General features: G+C 30.6%; 1 protein-coding gene and 1 long non-coding RNA gene across 2 annotated transcripts; one reads left to right on the forward strand and one right to left on the reverse strand.

Moving 5' to 3' along the window:
• Positions 76–1335, reverse strand: LOC104730621. The gene is made up of 2 exons (XR_758491.2): positions 1052–1335; positions 76–972 (listed from the first exon to the last, which is right to left on the reverse strand). It is a non-coding gene; the product is annotated as an uncharacterized LOC104730621 (long non-coding RNA).
• LOC104730628 (scarecrow-like protein 23) lies at positions 3794–5217 on the forward strand. The gene has a single exon (XM_010449829.2). The coding sequence runs from the start codon at positions 3966–3968 to the stop codon at positions 5151–5153; it is 1188 nt and encodes a 395-aa protein (XP_010448131.1). The 5' UTR covers positions 3794–3965; the 3' UTR covers positions 5154–5217.

Below are 12976 nucleotides of genomic sequence, written 5' to 3' on the forward strand. Positions count from 1 at the left end.
AAAAAAAAAAAAAAAAAAAAAATGAGAGAGAGATAACGACAATAACATGAATGGCATAGTTTTAACAAAAAAGCATGCATGAATGGTATAGTTTCACCCAAAAGTTAGAAAGATCAAAACGATTTTTACAAAGTTATATTTAGAACAATCATATACCCTTTCTTTTTTTTTTTCTTTTTTTGCGGTGGAGACACCAAACATTCGAAACTTTATATGAGTGAGTGAAATAGGATTGATTCTGTAGTTTCACCTTTGTGAATCATACGTTTCCAAAAAAAATAAAGTAAAAAAAATGCAATAATTAAGAAGAGAATTCACTCATTGTATTAAAAGTCATTTTTTGTAAGCATCACCTAAAGCAAAGCATCTACTTCTCTTATCATCCCACTGGCACTAGCCCTTCTTCTGCTTCTTCTTTTCAAATTCTTTCCACATACATAATAATCCAGGCTCTTATAACAATAAATAAGTAAACACCATTGGATGAATGAAACCAGAAACAACGACAAATTAATTATATATAATAACGACAAATACTGAATAAGATGTAGTTTTACAAACAAACTAAATATTCAAATCTGAACAATAAGTTTTAATATATAAATCGATCTTGAAAAACTATGTTGTAACACTATTTTGTTTGTAATTTGAGCAGAATACACAAGTAAGAATCTGATATATATACCAAGAAATCAACTAGCAACCTCAACATGTAGTTAATTAATTAGTATATACCCCAAAACGTCCTAGCTAGCAAAACCATACAAAATAAACACAACCCACAATTTTTATATGAAATCATCCATAGAAATTGAAGTTGATATCGTTTAATTTAGAGAAAGGAAGATGAACGAAGCTTAACCAATCACTAATAATAGAAAAGATATATGAATGAAACTAACCTGATCAGATTACGAGCGTATGTACTCGAAGAAGGAAGGATCAAAGCGATGTAATTGAGGGGAATGAAGCCTGGTCCGACGTCATTAACCGTTAGATCGATCATTCAAACATATATACGTGTAGACTAATTAAATAAAGAAGAGAGTACTTATAAATATATAATCAAGTGTAGTAGATCTTAGTTAAGGGCCTCGTGCCAGACAACATTCCCCTCAAAAGAAAAAGCTTCACTGATGAACATGGACTCCATAAGAAAACCCTAGCTTTTAACAGAGAGAGAGGGAGATCAGAGAGAGAGATATGAGCTTAATTTATAAACAAAATAAAAGTGAAAGAGGAGAGGAGACAAGAAAGCAATGATGAAAAGAAGAAGGAGGAAGATATTATTAGGAAAAGATTGTGGAAATGTAGGGGGGTAAACAAAAAAAAAAACACAAAAGCTAAATAAAAAGGCAATTCGAAAAAGATAGAAAAGTCGAAAAGAACAAACATATTAAAGTCATAATGATAAAATTCTGATGACTTATTTCCACTTCTTTTTTTATATAGTTCATCTTTGAAGCTAATAATGCTTTCACATGTATCCAGTATTTGCGTATTAAAAAAAAAACACAAAACAAAGTCAAATATTTTTATCCGTAGATCGTCAATTTTTTAGCTCTTGAAATGAGATGTACGTTAGACAATCTAGGTTTAGATAAAGAAAGAGTCAAATAATTTGTTGTTCCTTTAATTTTGCTTGATTAAATTTTGTATGATTACTGACTAAAACCTTAAAAGTATACTATAATGATCGATCGGATCCTATATATCATTATGAAGAAAATTAAGTCAAAGTGTCTATTGAGAAAGTCAAAAGATTAGGTGAGAAAGGACCCAACATAGGTAGATGAATGAAAAATGAAAAATAAAAAATAAAAACAAGAGAGGTGAATTATTAGAAGATGATTAGGTTGGATATGATGAACATGTCATTTGAGAGAGAGAGAGAGAGAGAATAATTATGTCTTCACCGTCCTCATTCACTTCATGTGACATTCACATGCCTCCCATATCTCTCTCTCACTCTCCCACAAGGCCACAACACATACAATAAAGATATTTTCAATACTTGTATTTTAAATTCGTGGTCGACAGATATACAAATTTTCTAAATAGCTAAAGCGTAACGTTTTGTATAGATGCTTGCGTATTTCGGTATCGGGGAACACGATCTCTAAAACGAAATTTTAAACCAATGTTAAATGCTCTATAAAATGTAATGCAAACCAAAATCTCTGACAAAAGTCACAAAAAGAATCAAATTTACTCTAGAGATGTTAGCTTCTATGTATTTTTTTTTTGTTTTTACAAAAATAAATGTAGTGTAAATACTCTTTTTCTTTTTATCTTGGTTAAAGTATTTTAAGGTGAAACTGATATAGGATGGAGTTTTTTTTTCCTTTTTGTTGCAAGTAATATCCGAAGAGTCAGTCTAGTTAAGGTAAAAAAAGCTCATATACCCTACTCTGGCTAAGATGATTTCTATATCTCTTTGCCACACTTTTTGTTTCCTTGTTTTTTCCTTTTTTTTTTTTTTTGCAAGGTTTCAAATTTTAGGCTATACTCTGTTCATTTTGATTAATGATATTAACATTATTATCAAAAAAAAAAAAAGCTCATATATATTTCTGTCAGGAACTGTTTTGCTTTAAAGAGCTCCCAAATAGGATTACAGCTAAAAGTTGTAGAAAACGTCCTATATCTTTGTAAATTCTTATGAATATATGTAATATTGTCGTAACTATATGATCAGTTTCACTATTTAGTTTGATTTTCTAACATTTTTTGTATGTCAACCTTTAGATTAATTGAATTTTCATATCTACAACATTTAGGAAAAAAAACTAAAATCGTGTTGTTAGAAAAAAAAAAGGACCAATATGTGATTGTGAGAAGCTCAGTGAATTAAGAGGAAACACTTGGAAAAGTGAACCAAAGAGTGGTGGTCAAGTAGTAGCATTTGGCCAAATATGGGGGTTCTAGAACAGAGGACCAACTACTAACTCATTTGATTTCAAGTCTCTGCACTTTATGTTCAAAGTGACTCAAAGACCAATCCTCAAGTTCTTCAGGACTTGGATCAACAGCTGAGGCTGCATCACCAACAGGTCGCTGTATGGATTTAAAAAGGACGTGTCAGGTCTAAGACCAAGCATTGCGCTGAACGCTGTCGACGATTCCCTTGATTCTCCTCGCTAGAGCTCCCATAGCTTCCTTCATTCATCTTTCTTCTTGACGGTTCACATAGAGAACCACGTATGATGTTGTAAAGTACAAATATATCTCTGGGTGATGGAAATATAAAGAGTGTGAAGAAAGTGTTCAAAGACATAAGTGTTACTAAGAATGCATGGTTGAGAGAAGGAATTGCAACTTTGACATGTGTTTTATTAGCCAAGTTACAAAAAGCAGCAGATATTAATGAAGATCAAATGTCAAATAGAAAAAAAGAGGAACTGATTTTTACAACTTCAACTTACAGCGGGAGAAGTGGCACGGATATCTCTATTCGTGTTCGTCAAGAAAAGATCAGATCAAGCTACTCCAGAAGATGTTTCCTCAAACCCTGTATAAAATTGTTTGGACTTAAAACTCAATCCTAAGACAGTAAAAAAGGACTTGTTTCGAACAAAGTTATAAATGGGCCCTTGGGCCTCGTTATAAAACTCGATCGATCCCAGCAAATTGAGGAATTTGGTCTGGTTCGCTTTTCGGTTTGGTTATGGATTTGGCCTGGTTTTTTTATCTTCACACTTAAAAAAAAAAAAAAAAAAATGGTTTCAAGTAAATAGAAAAAGACAAAAAGAGTAGCAATCAAGCTGTGTTTTTTATGTTCACAAAGAGCACTCGATTATAACAGTGAAAACGTTACGAAAGAAACTGAAAATTTCCAAAATACTATCTTGTCTCCTCTCTTTCAAACTCTCTCAAACCTTTTTCTCTTTTCGAATCTCCACTTTTCTTCTATCTTTCCATCTTCCTTCTCTCTTCAATGATTCATTTCTCAACACTCCTCCTCCATGACTACAAAACCTATCGACCGAGATTTCCCTTCTTCCAAAACACTCGAAAACGACGGTGCCGCCGCTATCAAACTCCTTAGCTTACTCTTACAATGCGCTGAATACGTCGCCACGGATCATCTCCGCGAAGCTTCGACGCTCTTATCCGAAATCTCCGAGATATGTTCTCCGTTCGGCTCCTCTCCCGAGCGAGTCGTCGCTTACTTCGCACAAGCGCTTCAAACGCGCGTGATCAGCTCTTACCTCTCCCGCGCGTGTTCTCCACTCTCCGAGAAACCTCTCTCCGTTGCTCCGTCTCAGAAGATCTTCTCCGCCTTGCAGACGTTCAACTCCGTCAGTCCTCTGATCAAATTCTCACATTTCACGGCGAATCAAGCGATCTTTCAGGCCCTTGATGGCGAAGACTCCGTTCATATCATCGACCTCGACGTGATGCAAGGTCTTCAATGGCCGGCTCTGTTTCACATCCTCGCTTCGCGTCCACGAAAACTCCGGTCGATTCGAATCACCGGATTCGGCTCCTCCTCCGATCTACTCGCTTCAACCGGCCGGAGACTCGCCGATTTCGCATCGTCGTTAAACCTTCCGTTCGAGTTTCATCCAATCGAAGGCAAAATCGGAAACCTAATCGAACCGAGTCAACTCGGGACGAGACAAGGCGAAGCTGTGGTGGTTCACTGGATGCAGCACCGGTTATACGACGTCACCGGAAACGATCTCGAGACGGTGGAGATTCTACGGAGGCTGAAACCGAATCTGGTAACGGTGGTGGAACAAGAATTGAGCTACGACGACGACGGAGGAAGCTTTTTAGGGAGATTCGTGGAGGCGTTGCATTATTACAGCGCGTTGTTCGACGCGCTTGGAGATGGATTGTGTGAGGAGAGTGGAGAGAGGTTCACGGTGGAGCAGATTGTGTTGGCGACGGAGATAAGAAACATTGTGGCGCACGGAGGAGGAGGAAGAAGAAGAAGGAAGAGAGTGAAGTGGAGAGAGGAGTTCAATCGGGTCGGGTTTAGACTCGTTTCGCTTCGGGGTAACCCGGCCACGCAAGCGGGTTTGTTGTTGGGTATGTTGCCGTGGAATGGATATACTTTGGTCGAAGAGAATGGAACACTCCGTCTTGGTTGGAAGGATCTCTCGCTTTTGACCGCCTCTGCCTGGATCTCTCAGCCGTTCCACTGATATATTTTTTCTACCAAACAGTTATTTTAATATATTTTATTTGAAAGAATAATACAATGTAGAAAAAATCTAATTATATAAAGTTGGGTTTTGAAAATTAATCATTAACAAGATTTTGATATTTGTTAAGTTATTAATCTTAGATTTTGACATGTGTAAAACTTAATATTTAATAGGAGGAATTTGATTACAACAAAAATAAAAAATTTTGTTTTAAAAAATATTAATAATGTAAAAAGATAATTATCAAAAATTACAGAATTTATATTAAAAATACAAAGTTTTTAAAAAAATAATTATAAGAGATTATTCATATATATATTTCATAAAATTTGAATTTATAATAGTATTTACTTATTTATAATTTTAAGTTATTAATTATACAAAAATATAGAAAAAAGGATTTAGGAAAATATAAAGTTAATTATTAATTCTAAATTTTCTAAATACTCACTGCGTTTTTCCTAATACTGTATTTTAAAATTTATTGTAGTATTTTTTGATTGTTTTATTTAATTTATATTTTTATTTTTGAATTATTTGGGATTCATATATTACCATGCTAATAATTTTCTATTGTTTCTTTAATTATACCAAATTATTTTTCTTCTAATTTCTCAACTTTGATTGGTTGGTCATAAACCCTTTTTTTTTTTTTTGCAAACATAATTGTTACCATTATTCATTTAATCCCAAAGGGAGATAACGAATAGAAGCTCAACAACCTAATAGATGGATAAAATAGGCTAATCAAACAAAAGTTTACAACAAACATAGATAGATTGATTGGAAAAAAATAAATTATTGATAGATCCATAGGAGCTCAAAAACTCTAACACCCTAATTTGTGGAAAGGTTTAAAAGAATTGATTTGGCCACATATGTCAGCAAAATGCACTTATTTTCTCGGTCAAGGGTCCTGATAGAACTTCATGATGGGTGACCTTCCTGGAAGTGATTGTCGGAACTGTGCGAGTGAAGACAAAACATAGGAAAAGATCATTTGTTGATTTGTAGGATCGGTAAACAAGTTTTTAAAGCCTCCTAGATGTAACAAAACGGCCATCAAATATAGATGGGTCCACGGGCCGGGAATAGATGTAGGCCCCACTTAGGAAGGTGGGCCTATGGACTGAGAGTGGACATGAGCTCACTAAGCAAGGTGGCGGTTGAGTTGTTATAGAGATAGAGGCTACATCATGGTGTGTCAAAGACACTTCCATGAATACATTGAGAAATTTAACATTGGTTACTATCAAAAAAGATTTTGTGACGTTAGAAATTTTATTTTTTCTTTCATTGGTTGTCAGAGCAAGCCACTTTGAGATAGCAAAAAGACGTGAACATTTTCTCTCCACACAAGAGGAGGGCAGAGCCGAGGAGGTTCTCTCTATTGTGGAGAAGGTTGGACACAAGGGTTATCTCCCCAAGGGAGGAAGGTGAAGGAGGTTGGACGCAAGGTTATCTCCCCAAAGAAAGAAGGCAGAGCCAAAGTTCTCCCCATGGTGGAGGAGGTTGGACGCAAGGTTCTCTCCATAAGGGATGAGGGCGGAGCTGAGGTTTTCTCCATGGTGGTCATACATTATTGTAATGATACATCATTGATTATTATATTATGTAATATATAAATACATTAGGCCAACTATTTTACTTTCACTTCTGCATAGTTACTATCAAAAATACATTGAGAAATTTAACATTAGTTGCTATTCAAAGATTTTGTGACGTTAGAAAAAGATTTTTACTTTCATTAGTTGTCGGAGCAAGCCATTTTGAGATAGCAAAAAGACGTGAACATGTTCTCTCCACACAAGAGGAAGGCACAGCCGAGGTTCTCTCTATGGTGGAGAAGATTGGATACAAGATTATCTCTCCAAAAAAAGAAGGTGGAGGAGGTTGGACGCAAGGTTATCTCCCCAAAGGAGGAAGGCAGAGCCAAAGTTCTCTCCTTGGTGGAGGAGGTTGGACACAAGGTTCTCTCCATAAGGGATGAGGGCGGAACCGAGATTTTTTCCATTGTGGTCATACATTATTATGATGATACATCATTGATTAGTATATTATGTAATATATTTTTTATTCAAAATATTTTTTGAACCAACAATTTTAGTAATTAAAAAACTATGCAGAAGTGAAAGTAAAATAGTTGGCTTAATGTGTTCATATAGACATGTTCTAGGTGGTGATAAAAAATATATTTGTAACATAGAATATATTTAAATGTAAAAAATACACTTTTAATAGTAACATACATAAAAGATTTGTAAATAGATATAAATCAGTGTATTATAACAAAAATAAAATTTATAAATAACGTACAATAAATTTTAATATATTTTTAAAAATTTAGTTTAATTAATAAACTTTAAACCTGCACATCGGACGGGTCCTCATCTAGTTTATTAGTAAAATGGTCATCAATCATCATCATGGATATTATCAATTTTGTTTTGAGAAAAATTCAGTAATATTTTCTAAAAAAGCTACCGTAATATATCTTAATTTGAGAAATTAATCTTTATATTTTTATTTAATCAATGTTGTTAAAATTTTTAACCTTACTATCATGTGGTATATTACAAAAAATATCATTACATTTTAATTAATCTAATAACTAATAATAGAATACTTATATTGATTTACAAAATAATAAACAATATTTTTGAAATTATTTAACAGATTCCATTTATTGTTTCAGAAATCGTAGAAAACAATAACAAACTATTTAAAAACTCAATTTTATTTATAAAACTAAAATTAAATATTTGGATCCGTAAATCGTTTAATAATGGCATATATATATATATATCAATACTATAAAAGTACTAGGGAGTTTCTCTCCAGTTGACACATCAGCTTCTGTATTGAACCAGAAGCTGACACATCAGTAAAAAACTCTATCCTATCAAATTATAACATTAATACAGCTCATCATATATTGCCAATAAAAATTGAATTATGTTCCACACATGTTCCACCAGCTCAGCTCATCAAATACGATCAAGGCAGCCCCTACTGGGCTTCAATATTCATTATGGCCTAAATAAATTAAATAAAGTGATATAATGTTAAACCAGTTAGCAGCCTAACTTACAACCAAATCATATGAACATCTTCATCGTTTTACTTGATTTAGCGATTTATGAGAAAATATTTCTAAAACATTGGCTCATAATCATATACGTTTAATAAAATGAGGTAGACTTACTCTCAAATTTTCATTTTTTTTGCGTGTTGGTTAAGAAATTTTTTCTTCTAAATAATATTTTTAACCCAAATTAAAAAATATTCACAATCCAATTAAAAAAATCAATATTAACATATATTTTTTCAAGTCGTATATCTTCTCGAATATTTTTTTTAAAAGACATCAGAGCATGGCCAATGGTAGTTTCTTTTAGGAGTACTATTAATTTTTTTAAAAATAATAATAATAAAGAAAGATAAAAATTGTGAAGCGTTTCTTCTTCTAGAATCGTAAAAATCGACTCTCTGGACAAAGAAAACATGTGTCAGTTTCTAATAGGTTTATTATTTTCGTTTTCCAAATTTCTTATTTAAATATATAATAATATTAAAAGAAAACAATTAAAATGTATTATTTTGAGAGAACTATGATATGTAGATGGTCTAATAAATCTAAATAAAAAATTCCCCTTCTATCAGCTGCCTCTTTCTATTTTTTTTATTCGAATTCCATCGAGTTAAGCAAAAGCCGAGACTGTGGATCATGTGGAAAATAAAATGTGTTGTTATCTTCGAATCTAAGATTTTTTTATGAGTTTTTTTTTCTGATTTATCTTTGTGTTCGTGGTTTTGGGTAGAAGAGAAATTTTGAGTTTTTCTTATTGAATCTCGTTACGAATTCGGTATTCGCCATGATTCGAGGGTAGAAGGGAAAATTGACACTTTCAGAGTATTTCTTTGTTAGGTGATTGAAGATTATGAATAAAGTTGGAAGCTTTATAATGTAAACAAGTTCTGGCTTGTGAACATTGTCCAAATTGGGTATGGAACTATATGATTTAGCTCAATGGTGTTTGCTTTAGATCTATTACTGAGTTATTTTATGAACTAAACTGCGAATTGAATATGTGATCTCATATTCATGGCATAGTTGCTTTTGTTTTGTTTTATCTGGAATTAAGTTTTTGGAAGGTTTATTTTTGAGATTGCAGTTTAAGAATGCTAAACCATTGTAATAAATTGTGCTTGATAATAATTTTTTTAACCATAAAAAAAAACTATATAACAATTATGTGATTAAATTTGTATAAATTACAAAAAGTACATCATAAATTCAAACTATATTAATAAGATATTTGTCCCACAAAATTTAAAGAAAATAAAACAGAACATACATTAGGGTTAGTTAGTCTATTTATACAATTAAGTATTTAAGTATATCCGATTTAAATGTAAATATTTATAAGTCATCTTAAATTTGAGATTTCTCTATGTTTATTTTATTAATGCATCTTCTATATTATCATTGTATAAAACCCATATGATATAAAACATAGTTTTTACAGTTAATCTAATTTTTTTTAAAATTCTATTTTCAATATTTCAATATATCTAAAAAGTATCGTAGCGCGGGTCTAACCTAGTATTTTTAAAACTAAGATACAACATTGCTTATCTTTTAAAAATATAAAAAATTATTTCTAATTTATTAAATGCTTTTTTGGACTGCACATCGACACAATGACATCATATTAAAATCTAAGGAATCACAAATGTTATATTTTATTCAATATTGTATATACAACTTTAAAGAATCAAAAAATTAAATCGAGATTTCTAAACATGATCAAATTTATACAATTCACGGGTTTAAACATTGTATTATGTACCAAATACGGATTGAAATCATAGTATGAACTAAGTAAATTAAATGTAAAATATAAATTGTATAGAGTAAATTAAATAAAACTTCTACTATTAATTTATAACTAACAAATTAAAATAAAGTTTACGTAAACATTTTCTAGTGCTATACAATACGGATAATTATCTAGTTTAAATGTATTTGACTCTATAGATAGGATTTAGATGATTAGTAGTTTGAAATCTTTGGTTTGCAATATGTTGGAAAAATAAATTATTGTATTCCCAACGTAAATGATGTCACTTTGGGTCATGAAAGCTTTTTCTCAAATGTATTTACTGAGAGTAACTCCTAAGTTATAATTAATTCTTAAATGTGATTGTTTTCGTAGGCTAAACTAACTATGGTATATGTGAGTTGGAGGTCTCTCACAAGTCACAATTGCCATGTGAATGGAATCCCATTATTTTCTATACTCATATAGTCATATCTTATTGATTTATACTTATTTTACCTCGGAGCACCGTAAAAATATTCTACTATATTAATTGAGAAGTACAAATTTGAAACTAACCTTAAATGTGTAAAAAATTACATTCAATTGCCATTAGAAAACTTAATTAAGATTAATAAATTAATTAAATAAATATAATTAATTAAAAAACGAAAATCAGGGATATATTAAATTGTAGAAAAATAAAAAAAAATCTATTATAATCAAAACTAATCCGTATTNCAACTTTAAAGAATCAAAAAATTAAATCGAGATTTCTAAACATGATCAAATTTATACAATTCACGGGTTTAAACATTGTATTATGTACCAAATACGGATTGAAATCATAGTATGAACTAAGTAAATTAAATGTAAAATATAAATTGTATAGAGTAAATTAAATAAAACTTCTACTATTAATTTATAACTAACAAATTAAAATAAAGTTTACGTAAACATTTTCTAGTGCTATACAATACGGATAATTATCTAGTTTAAATGTATTTGACTCTATAGATAGGATTTAGATGATTAGTAGTTTGAAATCTTTGGTTTGCAATATGTTGGAAAAATAAATTATTGTATTCCCAACGTAAATGATGTCACTTTGGGTCATGAAAGCTTTTTCTCAAATGTATTTACTGAGAGTAACTCCTAAGTTATAATTAATTCTTAAATGTGATTGTTTTCGTAGGCTAAACTAACTATGGTATATGTGAGTTGGAGGTCTCTCACAAGTCACAATTGCCATGTGAATGGAATCCCATTATTTTCTATACTCATATAGTCATATCTTATTGATTTATACTTATTTTACCTCGGAGCACCGTAAAAATATTCTACTATATTAATTGAGAAGTACAAATTTGAAACTAACCTTAAATGTGTAAAAAATTACATTCAATTGCCATTAGAAAACTTAATTAAGATTAATAAATTAATTAAATAAATATAATTAATTAAAAAACGAAAATCAGGGATATATTAAATTGTAGAAAAATAAAAAAAAATCTATTATAATCAAAACTAATCCGTATTAAAAAAAATTAACAGCTAAGATTTTAAAAACCTAATCAAATAAAATCTACAACTACAAATTTTATCCTACTATATTAATTGGGAAGTACAAATATGAAACTAACCTTAAAATGTTTAAAAATTACATTCAATTGTCATTAAATTTTTTTTAATTAAGATTAGTTAATTAAATAAATAAAATTAATTAAAAATGAAAATTGGACACACATCAAATAAAATAAATTGTAGAAAAGTATAAAAAAATCTATTTGAATCAAAACTAATTCGTACTTAAAAATAATTAACAGGTAAGATTTTAAAATCAAATCGAATAAAATATACAACTACAAATTGTATCAAAACAATTTCACCACAGATTAAAATTATTACAGACAAGAAAAGGAAGCCACATAAAAAAAAACAATGAATGTTATTTTCAAAGAGGCTTTTAGAACTTTTACTAGCTATATTTAGTTGTTTTTTTTTACATGTTAGTAAGGATTGTGTTTAGTTGACAAAGGTTTAAACAGTTTTATTCATTACATGCAAATGTTTCAATAAACATTTTTAAAATTCAAAAATTATAATATAAGCAAACCAAAATTTTAATCACAAACTATTATAAATAACATAATAATAAATTAATTATTACAAATTTTTATTAAAAAAAAGTTCAGCCCGCGGAGAACCGCGGCTTAATACCTAGTTAAGAGGTAAATTGTTACACAATTGAGATATAATGTAAGATATGATCATATGAGCAATAAACATAAACATAAATAAATATAGGAGACTTTCTAGGAGATATCATCATAATTTTATATGGGATCTTTTATAGTTCTATTATCCATTATTGTCATCGTCCAGAATAAATTATTTTTCAAAGGTTAATCACACTTCAACAAACAATCCAAAATAAAATTTGGTTCATGAAACTATTACCAGCTATCTTTCAAAGATTAATCACACTTCAACAAACAATCGAAAATAATATTTTGTTCATGATACTGTAATCATCTATCTATTGAAAACACTACATAACAATTTGAAAAAATCTACATACTCATCGAGGAGGTCCAACCATGGGGACTGATCCCAAAGTTTCGAGCTCTTTTGTGCGTGAGATCATAGGTAATCATGACCATGGATTCTTAACCCTAGTTCTGTTATTAAAACCAGAAATTATGTTGTGACTGATTTTTTTTTATTGTGGCAAATGCAATGCAAGAAGAAGAAAAAGAAGATGTGCTGAACCTCGATGAGAAATTAAGGAGAACTATTGTACGTGTTGGACATTATGCGTGGGAAGAAAATACAGAAAATGAAAAATACGAATCTTATGATGGATTGATGACTTTAATCTCTTACCATCTCTCTCAATATTTTACTACTTCGTTTATTATGATGTGTTTGCACAATTTTTCTGTTGGAAAAAAAAGAAAGAATTACTCAAATGTTATCCAAAAGTTGGTTTATTAC

This window comes from Camelina sativa, chromosome 2 (assembly GCF_000633955.1).
Source record: "Camelina sativa cultivar DH55 chromosome 2, Cs, whole genome shotgun sequence".
Taxonomy (NCBI): Eukaryota; Viridiplantae; Streptophyta; class Magnoliopsida; order Brassicales; family Brassicaceae; genus Camelina; species Camelina sativa.